The sequence below is a fragment of the Adiantum capillus-veneris genome, chromosome 6 (assembly GCF_014529385.1).
Source record: "Adiantum capillus-veneris isolate H3 chromosome 6, ASM1452938v2, whole genome shotgun sequence".
Taxonomy (NCBI): Eukaryota; Viridiplantae; Streptophyta; class Polypodiopsida; order Polypodiales; family Pteridaceae; genus Adiantum; species Adiantum capillus-veneris.
In genome coordinates, this window is record NC_140936.1 from 158603741 (window position 1) to 158620123 (window position 16383).

General features: G+C 42.2%; 1 protein-coding gene across 1 annotated transcript; it reads left to right on the forward strand.

Annotated features, from left to right (window-relative positions):
* The first annotated feature begins 3483 nt into the window (after positions 1-3483).
* Positions 3484-8417, forward strand: LOC147456586 (serine/arginine-rich SC35-like splicing factor SCL30A). Its single transcript, XM_086515012.1, has 10 exons — positions 3484-3613; positions 4024-4062; positions 4218-4358; positions 4580-4657; positions 5578-5742; positions 6231-6274; positions 6363-6426; positions 6561-6830; positions 7044-7301; positions 8084-8417. The coding sequence occupies exons 3-10, from the start codon at positions 4219-4221 to the stop codon at positions 8124-8126; spliced, it is 1062 nt and encodes a 353-aa protein (XP_086371138.1). The 5' UTR covers positions 3484-3613; positions 4024-4062; position 4218; the 3' UTR covers positions 8127-8417.
* The last annotated feature ends 7966 nt before the right edge of the window (positions 8418-16383 follow it).

The window sequence follows — 16383 nt, forward strand, 5'->3', positions numbered from 1 at the left end:
CATCGACTCATGCCAAGGTTGGCCAATCACAAGCTATGGTCAAATCAAGCAATAGAGGTAGCATTTAGACAAGTGTCCTTCTCTCCCCCTTTGAGAGAGAGTTTAATTAATAATATAAATGTATATAAATTCTCATCGGCCCTCCCTAAAGGCCATCCAATAGGATTTAGGCATACCGTGAGGGCAACATGGCTAGGGGCTTGACGTGTGTCCTTAATGCCTCTTGAGTCTTGAGCTTGCCTTGAGTGTGTGTGTGTGTGCGAGTGTTCTCTCTCAGTTCCCTACCTTTAGGGCTCCGACCCCTCCTTTGTAGGACTCATCTTTGACTTGAACACCTCAAGAACCTTAGTTATGAAGCACGACAAGCACCTCAAGCACCTTAGTCATTAAGCACAAGCACCTCAAGTACCTTAGTCAGCTCAAGCACATGCGTGGCTTGCCTAAGGTCTGCAGTATCTAAAAGTCCTAGGTCTAAGGACTTTTAGCACTAACCTTTGGAGGTCTTGAATGAAGCTAACCTTAAGGTCTTTTAAGCTCCATTACCTGCTCATTGCTCTTTGGTAGACCATTTCCCTTTTGGACCCTTCATGAGATGTAGCCTTCTCTCTCTTTGGTCCCATGCTGAGATAGGTCCAAAAGCACATATCTATATTCTAACTCTTGTTCCCATTCATTTTTCCACATTAAATGATCAGTTCAATATGAGAAAATAATTTGGGCTATGTAGATAGATATTAGATTTTATGACATGGAATCTTGAAGAGCACCATCTTATTGATTCAAGTAAGGCTCCGTAAGAGCACAGACAAGTATTGTAACAAAGGTGATTATAATACAAGACCTTTTAAAGGAGGGACCGGCTCCAAGCAAATCCGCTCCTCATTGAGTTGTGAATCTTAATTGTGCACGATTTTAGTGTTTTCAATGTGTAATTGTGTAAAGAAATCAGTTTGAAACAACCTAGAGTCTCTTCTCTATCTTTCTCTTAAGGAAAACTCTCTCCTTTCATAGCTAAATTTTGTTGAATCTAAAAGTAAGTATTAGATTCTTTTACATTGGTTTCAGGGCTAAGGTTTCTCTTTTCTTGCTTAAGAAGAGAGGTCCTCGAGTAATCTATGAAGGGTTGGAGTTGTTCATTGCAATAGGGCAAGTGGGACTCGGATTCATTATCTTGGTTGGTATGCCTATTTGCAGTGTACAGGGGACACCATCGGGATCTATGGTCTTAATAATAGAGTCTTTTGGGACTTGCCTACAGCTTAACCATTATTGAGATATTAGTCACCCGATAGGAACTGGTGCCAACCTCGCACTATTAAGCCCACTCCACTACTCTTTGCAATTAACAATATTCTAAACCACGGGTGTACTTATTCGAGTGTTAATTTTTAAGGGATAAGAAGAGTAGTAGCCAAAGGTTTGGAAGTGACAAGGAAAGAGCTAGCACACACACACAAGGAAATTCAATCATGACCCAACATAGTAAAGAGAATATAATTAATATTGACAACCTAGATTTGGCTCATGGTATAGTATTTGATGATGGTTGCAGAGTTGTCAACTACTTTGTTGACAAGTTACAAGAAGCAATGGGAAACCCTATTTTGTAAGCGGAGGGCTTTACAATACTACTCAAAGCAACTGTCAAAAGACTACCAACATGGTGCCAAAACACTTATATCCGCTACTATACCCCTTGTACAGACTCAAACTTTAGACAAAGTAATAAAAAGCTCTCTTTCTTGTAAGATCGTTTTTGTCAAGGAGTCTAAGAAAGGTGTATGTGTTCCTAATGAAGCTAAAAATGAAACTAAAGAGGAGTTAAAATTTTCTAGTTTTCTAAATGAGTTTCAAGATGTATTTACGAATGACATTCCCAGGGATCTCCCTCCCAAAAGGGAACAAGATGACATTCCATATAGAGCTTGCCATAGATTCTACTCCTTGGGGTTCATTCAAGACCCTGTGGTATATAATGTTGAGGTAGGCCAACCCTCGTCACTATATGGCACGGCCATATGGCTTAGAGGGGATCCAAATTTGGGAGGGCGAGGCGGCTTTAATCTCAACCGTCAGATCATGCAGTGAACTGGGGTGAACTAGGGCGCGTAAACTAGGGTGTGATCATGTGCCATGCCAACATGGGCAGCTACATGCGCTAGTGTGGTGGTAGGGCATTCGTGTGGCAACTGAGAGGCCTCGGGTTTTGACCCACACCCCATGAGACGAGTGAACTAGAGGCACCATTTTTGCCGCGAGTTCATCCCCTAGTTCACCAAAGATCGGACGGCTGAGATCAAAGCCGCTTCGCACCCCCAAATTGGGGCTTAGGTCCCCCCTCATTGACCCCGTGTAAGATAGTGACGAGACGCCACATCACCCCCCCACCCCCCCCAGGGACTATCTAACACGGGCATTGAGGGGATGGGATCTATGGTGGGATGAAGGAGAGCCGTAGATCGTGGCAAAGTAATATCGGACGCGACAAAGTAATCTCGGGTACCCGAGATTACTTTGTACCCGAGATTACTTCGTGGCCGACCCTCGAACCCTTGACCTCACCTTTGCGACTCCCATGTCCTATCCATGAGCACCCACGTGTTTATTGTGATGGTATGGGTCCGAGATTACTCCTATACTAAATGTGATCAAAAGTAATATCGGGTACCCGAGATTACTTTTTGCGGTGCCGACAAGATCTACGGCGCTCGATGCTCTCACCATAGATCCCATGCCCTCGGACCCATACATAAACACGTGGGTGCTCGTGGATAGGACACGGGAGTCGGGTTAGCCGCGAAGTAATCTCGGGTGCGAAGTAATTTCGGGTACCAGGTACCCGAGATTACTTTGCCGCGCCGGAGATTACTTTGCCACGATCTATAGCTTTCCTTCATCCCACCGTAGATCCCACCCCCTCAATGCCCGTGTTAGATAGCCCCCTCCCCCCCTCTCCCCCCAACCCTCGTCACTAATTGACACCTCCATTTGGAGGTGGGATCAATGGCTCACGATCACCGGTTGATCATGACCGTTGGATTGCCTACGGAATGCAAAAGATTCCCACTTTCTCGGATTCGGGACTTGAACCCACTACCTTTTGATCCGGGACTTGAACCCACTACCCTCTCTCCCACGGGATTGACTCTAACCACTAGGCTAACGCGCGCTTGTTGGAAGGTGTGTGTGAGATAAGTTTATAGATCACGGCGTCGCGGACAAGTTTACACCTAGTTCACACTGAGTTCGCACTTAGTTCACACCATATTTGGTGTGGTGTGCAGGCCCCCCCAGTTCACACCGTGTTCACACCAAATTTGGTGTGGTGCACGTATCTCCGAGTTCACGCTTAATTTACACCTAGTTTAAATGTCGATCGGACGGCCCATATTGCACCCGCCTCGCGACGCCTACATCCCACCTCCATGTGGAGGTGTCATTTAGTGATGAGGCCCCCCCACCCCCTTTGGAAGTCCGATTGAGGCCTCTCTCTTTTGAGGGTTTAGCAAGATAAGCGGGTTCTCTTCCTCTGTAATATTTAGGTCTTCGAAGCAGGGGTCGCAGACAGCTTGAGACAGGAAGCGATTGTCGGGCCACCCTCTCGCAGCGCCTGGTATGCTCGCTCGCTCGCTCTCTCTCTCTCTCTCTCTCTCTCTCTCTCTAAGGGGAGCGTTGTTCCTTTCGCTGCGGTTCTTGACGGTCTCTGTCCTACAATCGAATTCAATTTGAGCGGTCTGTGCGTGCAACATCCTTTTGTATAATTGCCCAAAATCGACCGGCGTGAAACGCGTCAGAGTTTTGATACACGGCTCGTTTCGTCTCTCAAAATGAGGATACTCGTAGACGTAGCAGCACACGGGGTGCTTGTAGCCGCTCTTCCGCCCTATTTATCAAGCTTGCTCTCTGAGTGGTACATTTGTCGGTGCTTTACTGATCCAATAGGACACTCCCTGGAGGCTGGTTACGGGTATTGTGAACAGAATCTTTGTACTTCTTGGCTCACTCATTGATTCTTTTTTGCAGGTGCGAAAGTGTTATTTGGCCATAACCTACTGTAAAAAGGTGCGTTGTTTCTCTTTGTTTATAAGGAACTGCAGTCTCTGGCCTTACGCTGTTTGTAGTTAATTTGAGGTTGCAAACCTGTTTTTGGGAGTTTCTTTCATGTCAGAATTTGGTTTTCGATCTAATATGTGCCAGTGCTTGTGTTTTTTCTGCAGAATGAGGCGACGGAGTCCTAGCTATAGCCCTCCCAGAAGGGGCTACGGAGGCCGAGGGAGGAGTCCTCCTCGCGGTCGATTTGGAGGACACAGAGATGCTCCGTGTGGTCTTTTAGTGCGCAACATCTCCAAAGGCAGCAGGTTTGAATTTGACGTGCCTGGAGTCACTGTTTGTCATACGCACTTCTAAGTTGTTTCTGCATGTTGTCCAGAACTTTTGATATGTATCTCGTGTTGTATCTAGCTGTATTTCCATGTTTTTGTACGTTGTTACACTCTCCATCACCATAGAGTGGTACTGCTGCTAATTTCTTTAGGGGAATGTATTCTGTGAACTGATAATTGATGCCTTTTTTCTGCAGACCTGAAGATTTGAGGATACCTTTTGAGCGTTTTGGGCGGGTTCGCGATGTGTATCTGCCAAGAGATTACTACACTGGGTGAGTATGTAAGCATGGGACATCTACCTGATGATGTATCAGACTCACCTTGGGAGGGTTGACGTATTGGATGTGGGTTTGAAATTCTCGATCTCTTCTTGATCTGTCTGCATCATCTGTAGAATTGGTCTATGTAGAAATTCTTATGCTTTTGCATCCATTTAATCTCACCAACAGGTGCCAATGTGTGCATGTTTGACTTATCAAAGTCAACAGTGGTGTTTTTCTCAGAAAAAATAGTTGAAAACAACAGGAATAAGAGTTAACTTGTGACTAAGTTTAGTACATATTTTTTAATTTCAGTAATACATGTTTACCATATTTTCATCTGAGAAGATACTTGGCATGGCCCCTGACTAGAAACCTCTCACATCTCGGTCTGTCACAATTTGTGCGGCACCTAACTTTGTGGCTTCTTTGAGGCTGTAGATGAGTGTTCCCAAAGAAAAGTCATCAGGAGGCCTCAAGAGATAAAGACATGAAGAAAAGTTAGGGTGAAGATACTATTGGTTGACAACTGAAGTGTGGCAGATGCTTAAAGAGAAGATTTATAAAGTGGAGCACAAAGTTTTAGTTCAACTGGGTTGTTGTCTCTGTTGAAGTGAAGATTGTGAAGTCCTTTACATTTAATTGAAGAGGCGCAAAATTTGACTTCACTGCAAGGTCAGCAACCCACGGCCTGGTTTTCCTTGTGTGTATAAAGCATGCACAAGTCATATCATTGGAAGTAGTTGTCCGGTATGTACATATGCGAGCTCTTTCTTGTGTGGTCACATTGTGGATTTTGCACTGGTATTATCTTGTTGATCATGACAGGTTCTCAGCGTGATTGTGAAACTTCGTATTTGTTTCACTCCCGTCCTCTTGAGAAATTTGAGGTAGCTTGTTTTGCTTATTAAGATCGGTCTTATAATTTTCAGGGAGCCACGAGGTTTTGGATTTGTGCAATACTTGGATCCTCTTGATGCTGCTGAAGCAAGAAGATACATGGATCGCCAGATTTTGGGGGGACGCGAAATCACTGTTGTATTTGCAGAAGAGAATAGAAAGAGGCCAGAAGAAATGCGGGTAAAAGAAAGAGGAAGGTACATTCAGGATCTTTGAGCTTATTAATTGGATGAAAAGAAGATTGTTTTCACGCGGCATTATGCACCTCCCCAGTGGTTCATTTGACACTCATCATACAGGCCACCATGAGTTTCAGATAGCCCTCACATTTTTATTGCGCTTTTATACTTCCTCTAGGTGATAGGCAATTGAGCATCTCAGAGGTCTCTTCTGTAAACAGAGTACAGCCCCTTTTCCTGCTCAGAGAAAAAGGATTGTTTTCACTGTAGATGCCTATTGTTTATGTACAATTGCTGCCAAGCTTAATGTTTAGGTTTCAACTTGAATTCATGTTTTTATGAAAGTGAAATTTAGTTTGAGTTTTATAATTGCATGTGGTCTATGGTACTGGACTGGGATGATGAAATTCTTTTATGTGCAATCTCCACTTTCAGTAGTCAATAGATACGAGATTTTTTTCTATTTCTGGAACTCAATTTGTTACGATTTATCTTCTGGGTTTCAGGGGTCGGATGGGTTATGGTGGTGGCAGGAGATCTCCATATCGTGGTAATTCTTCTGTAGCCAGTTGGTTCTTTTTTGAAGAAGTACTGTGAGTACTGTCCTTTTTTTTGATAGGTGGCTTGCTTTGTGACAGGATATTCACCTCAGCGATCTCCACGTTATCGATCTCCATCTCCAAGGGATGGTCGTTACTCAAGGTAATCCCACATTAATTAAGTGATATCTTTATGGTAAGGGTATTAATATGGAGTATAAGAGAGTGGTGGGTCTGCTTGTAATTTGACCGGGTTTTAGGCTCATCTACGATGTGATTTCATGTGCTTTTTTGCAGATCCTATGATGGGCCATCTAGAAGAGACAGGTATGAGTCAATGTCTCCACCTCCAAGAGGCAGGAGTCGCATTTCAAGGTCTCCAGAGCCTTACAGAAAGGAAAGAGATCATTCCCCTGCAGGTGAGCCAGTGGGTTCTCCAGTGAAGGATGGCCACTTAAATTCTGACGGCCACAGAAAGCGTGGAAGGCGGTCTGCCTCTGCAGAAAAATCATACTCTCCTCAATCTCGAGAACCTAGCCCTCCCACCAAGCAGCAAAGCAAATTTAGGTTTGCTCTCTTATTCTAGCTTAATAAATTCTCCCCACCTCCTAAAAATGACATATGGGGAGTGCATGTAGCTTGGCACAGTAGCCTGCTTCTCTACTGACAAGAGTCTCCCTCCCGCTCTCACTCTCTGCATAATTATGCACCAAGTCTGTGTACTTGGTCTACTTCGTTGCTTGCTTTATCTCATGTTTAGTGTGCATTGAAAAATTTCAGGTCTCCTGTACGTGATAGGTCTCCTGGGCGAGATAGGTCTCCTGCTCGTGACAGGTCTCCTGATCGGGATCGGGATTCACGGTCGCTTTCAAGGTCTCCTAGTCCCCGTTCACCCCCTCCCAGGCGGCAGAGGCATGCCTCGCCTTCGATGTCCCCCCATTCTCCACCTCCTCGCCGACAGAGGCAAGCACCATCCAACTCTAGAGATGTGCCAGATCCAGCGCAGAAGACATATTCAAGCCTTACACCTGAGGAAAGGTAGGTAATTCTTAAGCCTGTTTGTGGTTGGTTTTGTAGGTCTTCTCGTTTTGTGATTATGTTGCTTAGGTATGGGTTTGGTAGATGTATGAGAGACTGTTTTTATTCAATTTTAAGAATTTTAAGTCAGCAACGATCCAGAGACTGGAAGCGTACCGGAAACTTGGCACCATAGGAAATGCCTGTGCTGTATATTTGTAGTTTGCTGGTATCAGGTTGGTGCATGGTCTTCAATGTGTAGGGAAAGTTGAGGGTGTGGGTTCGTAGATGTCAGTGACGATCTTTTGATGTATTCTTTTAACATCCCTCCCCTTGAATTCATACTGGTGCTGTATATACCGTCTCTCCCCCCCTTTTTAAGGACTGTTGACACACTCATGAAAGGTTTCTCTTTTTTGCTATTGTGGTGTGTGCCACCCTTTTTAGTGCTCTATGTGTGCTTGAGGGTTGAAAACGGGATAACTGGCTAAGGTCTTTTGGTGTGTTTGCTCGTGTTCAAGAGCTGTCGTCCTAAAATATAAGTTTCATGTTTAGTTGTGTTGACTAGTATTGGAAGCTAGTGGTGAACAACACTCAGCTTCCAACAGTTCTGGTGAACACCTAAGGGCCTCTTGATTTTATATGCAAACCCTGGTCTTCTTCAGGGTTGCTCTAGCACTCTTGACTCTTCACTTGTATTCATCTCTCAGTGAAGATTCTTTCCTTGTCATATTCACTCCTGCCTATGTCTTAATAATATGTTTTTCTAGCATGACTAAAGTATTCCTTCTTTCCCTATGCAGGTCACCTCGTGGAGGCTCCTTATCACCTGGTCCATCTTCTTGAGTAATATCTAGGTTTTTGAAAGCTTTCAGAAAATTTCTGGAGTTCTGATGGATGGTTTTGGACTACAGAGAGTTTTGCTTTCATCACATGAGAGTTTCTGCATGATTTGCTAATGTGATGCTAGCCCTGGAACTTCGGTCATTTTCATGTCTACTCTCTTGTCTCTTTTGGTACAAGACTGCAAGTGCTGGTTGGCATTGTAGACTGTGCTTTTGGTGGATTGGATAATGAATTTTCTGAGATGTTGCACACCATTGGCAATGTCAGTTGTTTTTAATGGTGCTTTTGTTATTTATTGCGGCCACTTTATGTTTCTCAACAAGATTGCTTCTTAGATATTTGTTTTAGTCTCAGAGATGAGATGGTGCATCATTACGGTAGGCTTGTCAAGGATGTGTCAATGCTATCCGTAATGATGCACATATGAAGTTCATCAAGCATGTGTCGGCTATGTTTAGCAATGCTATTCATAAATAAGTCTTTGCTAATGGCATACCATCTTGACTGATGGTTGATCATGGTCTCCTAACACCTAGGAGGCATTGCCCATTGTGCAATTTGATCTCTTCGAATGTAAACTTTTCTGAATTACTGTACCCTGTGATTCAAGATTACCAGTTGTGCATCTCTTAGTATGGAATGATTGATTTGATGGGTGTGCATCTTGTGATTCAAGATTACTCACCCCTTAGGAGTGGTGCATCTTGGAGTAATGATTGACTCAATGGAAGGCAATTGTTTTTTGTCCTTGAGCATTGCGAAACAGTGAATGGTAGATGCGCACCTAGTTAGGCAAATATGGATTGTTAGATCTTTAATATAGCATGGTTGTTGATTGGTATGTTGATACATGTGCTGGGATTGTGTGGCTTGCAGTTTGGTATACATGTGAGATCAGGCATGAGTTTATGCTTTATGTAGTAGATATAAATTAGTCAACTGCTATTATATTCATTAACCAATTTTGGGCGAGGAAGATACTAAGCAGATTCCTGAGCTTTGAAATCATTTGAAGCAGGTACTTGATTCAACGAGAACATTAGGTACTCAGACAGCAGGCAAGGAGAGTATGTAGTGGCATGAGTAGGACTAGCAATGCAAGACCAGGTGCATCCATATATAAGTTTATCAGGGAGAAGGCAACATGGGAACATATTGAAGTTCAATTAAAGGTCTTATAATTCTAGAGACAACCATGCAACCTAAGACAAAGCCCTTACGTGTGGAATGCCACTTAGCTTGCAACAATTCTCTTTTACAGAAAATTGCTTTGGTCATTGTCTGAAGTGCCTATTGCTAGGTGGCTCTCCAAGAAGAGTCTCAAGCAATTTTATGCGGAATTCATATGTTTATAAACATAAACTAGCTAGAAGGGTTGATGCCATCTAAGACAGTTCTGATGTGAAATGCATTCCTCTAGTGGCACAGAGCTTGCAACAATTCACTTTTACACTAAATTGTTATTGATGATTGACTTCATATGTTTAAACATAAATTCACATGGTTGATATAGCTTATTATTTTACTATATCTCAAGATTAGCTTGGGCTCGACTTGCAAATGGTTCTTGATTCTTTCTTCATATGGATATACTCTGTTGGTATGATGATGCCTTTCTTCATTGAACACATCGGGCTTATTGACTTTGCTTTTTCTTTGAATGTGTGGGTCTGCTTCTTATTTATGTAAGTTTTTCGGGGTTGACTTGAATGGCCACTTCTCTTAAAAAATTTTGTTGCCATAAGTGGGCAAAAAAATTTGTTGTACAAATTGGTATATTCTGCTCAAAGTAGGTGTAATGAGTTGTATAGTCTTGTAGGCATTAATAATATGCCCTTATAGATTTGGTGTAATGGCTCTCTTGCAACGAGAAAAAATACAATTAGTATGATATCTGGGCACTTCTCTGGAAAGTAAAGTTGAGAATGTATGTAGTCTTTTGGATAACTTGGTCATTTATATAATATATATTTCTTCAATAGTGGCTCGTATCTTGTTTAGTTAATAAGCATGGTCTATGTGTCTTGATCTTTTCTTTAAATATAGTCTTGAAAGAGCACCAAAAATAATTTACTTTTGGAAACATTATGAAAGTAGACAGCGAGGGAGTTTGGAAAAAGGGTTGAGATTGAATGGAGAAGGGGCATGAAAGTAATAATAAAGTAAAACTCACAAAGTTGGTCGAAGTTATTCTTGCTTTGGATATTGTGGAACTTGATGGATCCATTTGGATGCCATCTTGAGAGATAATGTGACCTAAATACTAAATCTCTTGCACGAAAAATTCACTTTTCTTTCGATTTATGTAAAGCTTATTCTCTTGTAGAACTTGAAATATTCCATGGAGGTGTTATTTGTGTTCGTCTAATGAATTAGAGTAGATGATTATATCATCAAAGAACACTCCAATAAATGTTCGGTGAGGCTTGAATAGCTTCTCCATGTGGCACTGTACTCGTAAAGACCAAACGTAGGAAGAGTGGTCAAGACTAATTGTAAAATCGTGTTTGAAAGATTGTTATGGAGGGAAAGTTTCTTAGCTAGGCATGACCAAGTGTTGCACTAGAAGTAACGATATGCCTTTGATGACCTATGTAACAATCAATACACTAGTAAGTTGTGTGTAGCAAAATTGACAACATAGTGAGCATTTCATTATGAACAAGTCCCTAATGAGCATAGAGAGAGTACTTAATTTGAGAAAGCAACATAGCAATTTACACCTAGCTAATTTGGCATTGACAATACTTGAAAAGAGAAAGAAATCGAACAATTGATAACAATTGAGGGCCAGATTTACATGGAGCCGGTCCCCCCTCCATAAAGGCTCTGCATTATAGCTTCTCCCATCAAAGGAGACTTTTGTACAATATAATCTTTGTGTTCCTTGACAAAACTAGTTGGTACAATGAAGATGGAAGCTTCATGCAGCAAATTATGCTTGAAAAACACACCTAGTGTCCCTAGCCTCAGTCCCAAGACCTCACACACCTTCAAAAATGATGACAGCTAGCAGGGAATGAGGATAGATTGAGAGGAAGAAGATGTATCTTACGAGAAAGAAGTATTCTCCTCATATAATCACTCTAATAGTATAGCTTAGCTTAGTAATTAGCATGGTAGAGGAGATGAACATGCCATTGAAGCTTGCTCTTGGTTGGATTTGCATTCCATAGCCAAGAGTTGTTGGTATAGGCCTCCACCTCTCAATGCTTGGAGAAGGAGACGGAGTTCTTCTTGCACACATGAGTTGTGTGTGTGTGTGTGTGTGTGTGTGTAGCATTGTGTTAGACTAAAATGCAGCCCCCTCTGTCATCTTGGTCAACCCCTCTTGCTATTTGCTCATCGTGGTCTCCCATTGGATCCTGTAAAGCTTAGCCGAAGTCTTAATGGGGTTGAACCTTAGGTCTTTTAAGCCCCAGTGAAGCACATTGCTCTTTTGCAGCCTGTCCCCCTTTGGATCCCTATTTTCCCTCCTTTGAATCCCTGACAGAGACCAGTATGACAGCCTTACCAATATTCTAGCTTTTACTCCCTTGGTACTTTCCCATATTAAATGATCAGTTTAACATGAGAAAATCATTTGGGAGTATTAGATATTAGTTTTTATGACATTACCTCTCTCTTGAAATCCTCCTCGACTATGAGGTAGAGAAGATAAAGTCTAGTTATTAGTCCGTTTGCTAGCGGGTAGAGGATCCCTATTTAACCCTACGACACCATTTTAGGATGGATGACTAGTCCATTTGGTGCTTGAGAGCCTTAGCTGCTGCAAGCATGTCTGCACTTTAGTATGTATCAATCTTCCATAGTAGAGTGACAAACTCTACTAGGTGTTCAGGAGACTTCGTCCCCAAAAACATGATCCTAAGCATGCATACTTATTAACATGTGCGCACAATCAAGGTTTAGGTTATCCTTTAATTGTATGTCTTGCATCCATCTAGCATCTTCAAAAGGATAATTTTTAAATTTGATAAGATCTCATCAGATAGTCTTACCACCTCGTAATACCTTGTCTTTGTGTCGGAGAATGGACTCGAGCAACAACACCTCTTCTTGGTCCTCGATCTCCGGTAGGTCTTCAATGATTGCTTCTTGAGGTGGCTCTCCTTTATAATGTTTTCGTAGGCTCACATGAAAAGCATTGTGTATGAGCCTATGGTTGGGTAACTTAAGTTGATAGGTCATCTCATTGATTGGCCTAAGAATCTGAAAGGGAACATAATACCTTTTTGCTAACTTAGCATAGTACTTTTGGTGTCATGTAGGATTCTAGCCTGTTGTGTGCCTTAATCGAGCCTTGGGAAACTTAAGCAAGACCCAATCATTTTGTTTAAAGGTTACGACTCTTTTGTGCTTATCAACAGCAGCAGGCTTTTGCCTTTGCTAAGAGATGGATATAGCATCCTTAATATCTTTTGGAAAGATTCTTACAAGGTCTCGACTATATTAATCTACATCAATGATCTTCCCATGTACCTTGAGTAGCAGGGGACTTTTTCATCTTCCCTCTATTACCTCAAAAGGTGCCTTTCCCGTGGAAGTATGTACAGTGTTATTGTAAGCATAGTTCATCAAGGATAAGTACTTCTCCCATTGGGACTTTTGATCTACTTTTGTGACATAAGCTTTTAGTAGATCAAGAATTGTTAGGTTAGCTATTTCACTTTGGCCATCCGTTTGGGATGATACGCCAAAGAGAAGTTTAGCCTTGTACCTAAATTCTCAAAGAGACCCTTCCAGAACTTATTGGTCATTCTAGGATCTCTATCCGACACTATAGACATTGGCAAGCCATGGTATTTGAAGCTTTGTGATATAAAGAGGGTTGCCATTTGATGGGCTTTGATAGTCTTTTTGACAGGTATGAAATGTGCTTGTTTGCTAAATCTGTCTATTATTGTCCATATTCCCGTATTCCCATGGATAGACTTGGGCAATCCAAAGATAAAATTCATGGATATGCTCTCCCATGGTGAATTAGGGATCGGCAATAGTTGAAGCAATCTAGGTTGCTTCCCCTTATCAAACTTCGTCTTTGGCACACCACACATTTTGAAACATACTCTTGTATGTTTGCTTTCATGGCAGGCTACTAGAAATATGTTTCTATCCTTTTTAGGGTAGACTGAATCCCTCTATGCCCTGCAAAAGGAGGAGCATGAGATTCATACATTACTTTCTCACGTAGTGAGTTAGTAACACATAGTCTTGCCATAGAGAAGATAACCATCTTGTAGGGTAAATGGTTCTTCCTTCTTCCCTAGTGTAAGGGCTGAAATCACATCTCTAGAATCGGGATTAATAGCGTACTCATCTATCATAGAAGATAGATCATTGTGAGTTGCTATGGATATCGCATTCACTCTCGGTCGTCTTGAGAGTGCATCGGCCACTTGTTGCCGTCTTTCTTTTGCTCTAATAACACTGGTGAACAAAATGGAGATGAGCTAGGCCTAACCATGCCTTTCTCAACCAACTCATGCAGTTGCCGCATAATCTCCTCTTGTTGAGCTTGAGAAACTCGATAAGGAGGTTTATTAGGCGGAGAGCTTCTTGGAAGAAGTTCAATTGCATGGTCGTCATTCCCTCGTTGGGAGGTAGTTCACAAGGGTTTTCGTCAATAAAAACATCTTGGAACCCCTTGAGGAAGTTGGATAACTCTAATTCCTTTTGATTATTTATAATTTCTTTTGCTAAAGCATTAGGTTCATTTTGAGAATCTTTAACAAAAATCATGTACACGGAAATAGAGCTCTTTATTGACTTATTGAAAGCTTGCTTATGTACAAGGGGTATGGTACTACCCAACTCCTTAGCATCTATGTACATATCTTTTTTCCTGAACCTAAAGTAGATTTACCTTTCATGGAATTTAACATTGGCACCCATGCAATCAAACCATGGTGCCCCTAGGATTACATTCTCATGCTTGAGAGGAGAGATGAAGAAATCCTCCTTGTCCACATAGCTTTGGACATGGAGCCTCAATTTACCAATTAAGGGAGTGACTGAGGCTTCTTGCCCCTTGAAAGCACCATTGGTAGACAGGACATCTCCCATCTCATAGGCTTGGATGCCTAGCTTGGTGGCCAACTTTGTGGATACGAAGTTGTGTGTAGAACCGGGGTCAAAGAGAGTAAAAGCATAATGTTCTCTTACCCTTCCCCAAGCATGGCATAGAGGAGATCCTTTGTGATGAGCATCCTCTTCTTGAATTTTGACCAAGGTAGCTCACGTGTATTCTTGCCCCCACAAGCACGATAGGCATGCCCTTGCTCCCCGCACTTGAAACAACGGTTATCTTTCCGATAACGCTTTAGCTCTTCAAGAGAGAGTTTATTTTTGCCTTTATAAACTCCCTTCTCCTTAGCTTTGTTGTTGTTGGCGTTGCCTTTGGGAGACTTTTGGACGTTGTCCTTCCCCTTGGGCTTAAGATTTCTCTTAGCCCTTGTTGGAAGTTGATTCTTGAAGCCACCATGGTATGGTGTATGACCGCTGATATGGTGCGTGGCCTTTGGGAGTTAACATACTCCGCCATATCCTCAATTAAACTCGCACAAAATTGTTGTTTTTGCTCTCCAAAATCTATCTTTTTGAAGACAGTGGCTTTGAGATGTAAATCCAAAACTTGTCTACATATTTGTGAATAGATTTGTAGGGAGAGAGCTTCAAGCTTTGGCATTCGGTGAGTACTTTGTCTTTGGCATCGGTATCCAAAAAATGCTTCATGATGGAAGCTCTTAAAGCTTTCCATGTTCGTGGAGCTTCACCGTTTGCTCGTAGGCTAGACCACCATTGCCTGACGGAATTTTGAAAATGCATGGCTACATGACATAGCTTAGAGGACTCCATGAAGCCCTCATCTCCAAACGCCGCATCGAATTGTTGGATAAAGGCCAAGACTTTGTCCGTAGCACCAAAAGTGCCATCGTAGGTAAGGAAAGAGATGTTCTTTCCTCCCTCTTTGAACTTTTTGAGCTTGGACGACCTCTTCCAAGCGGCATAGGATTTCCTATGGCCTCTTCTTTTAGGTGGTTCAAGAGCTGCACCATCACTTTATTCAGAAGAGGAAGAGTATGAGGAAGATGGAGAAGAGGGTGACCTCTTTCTTGCCTTTTTCTTCCCTTGTTCCTCCTTGTCTGCACCATCACTTTCTTCAGAAGAGGAAGAGGATGAGGAAGATGGAGAAGAGGGTGACCTCTTTCTCGCCTTTTTCTTCTCTTGTTTTCTCTCTTCCCTCTTTGAGATATGGTGTAGAGAAGTATGCAATGGTCTTCTTCGTTTAGGGGGTGTTGGAGAGCGTTTTGCCCGCCGTCTTTGTGGAGCCATCTCCGTCGAGGTGGCAGGAGACTCACTTCTTTCTCGTTCTTTCGGTGGAGGCTCTACCGTTGAAACTTGGGTTCTCCTTTGAGAGGGAGATGCATCATCAAGTAGTCAATTTTGAACCCCTACTTCTCCTCTTCTTCACTTATCGAAGAGAGTCCTCTTTTGGAGTCTCACCAATAGCTTTCCTAGGTACTCTCTCTTCTTGGTGGGAAGTTTGGAGAATACCATGGGTGCGCAATTACTGTAGCCTTGGAGGGATGGGTTGCCCGGGCTTGTTGAAGCCTAGAAACAAGATAGTTTACATGCATAGGGGCATCATTAGTTGCTCTTTCATTAGCAAAATCAAAGCTATCAACATTCATTTCAATCTCTTTTCCCTTCTCATCCATACTAGCAAATTTTAGGTGTAAATTTTTACTTGTACTTTGGCACTTCAAAGCCCTAGTTGCTACTCCTCTTTACCGTCAAAGATAAGCACTCAAGCATCTATACCCATGGCTCGAATATTATTAATTGCAAGGAATAGAAGAGAGGGTTCAACAGAGCCAAGACGACACCGGTTCCTATCAAACTTCTAATAGCTCAATAATGGTTAAGACATAGGCAATCCCCGTAGGACTCCATTATTAAGACCATAGCTCTTGACGGTATCCCTATTGACCGCATAAAGTAGGCGTGCTTTAAAGGATGAAAAATCCCTATTCTACTTACTTTTTTGCAATTAATAACACCAACCATTTGTAGCAAGATTGAGGACCTCTCTTCTTGAACAAGAAAAGAGAAACCAATAGCTCTGATACCAATGTAACATTTAATGCACTAGTAACTTGTGTGTAGCAAAAATTGATAACATAGTGAGCATTTCATTAAGAAAAAGTTCCTAATGAGCATAAAGAGAGTACTTAATTTGAAAAAGCAACATAGC

Excerpts from the sequence above, each read along its gene's own strand:
- LOC147456586 (XM_086515012.1), top strand. The coding sequence starts at position 4,219 with ATGAGGCGACGGAGTCCTAGCTATAGCCCTCCCAGAAGGGGCTACGGA. Across the intron at positions 4,658-5,577 it reads CCAAGAGATTACTACACTGG|GGAGCCACGAGGTTTTGGAT; the intron begins GTGAGTATGTAA and ends TATAATTTTCAG. Across the intron at positions 6,275-6,362 it reads CAGGAGATCTCCATATCGTG|GATATTCACCTCAGCGATCT; the intron begins GTAATTCTTCTG and ends GCTTTGTGACAG.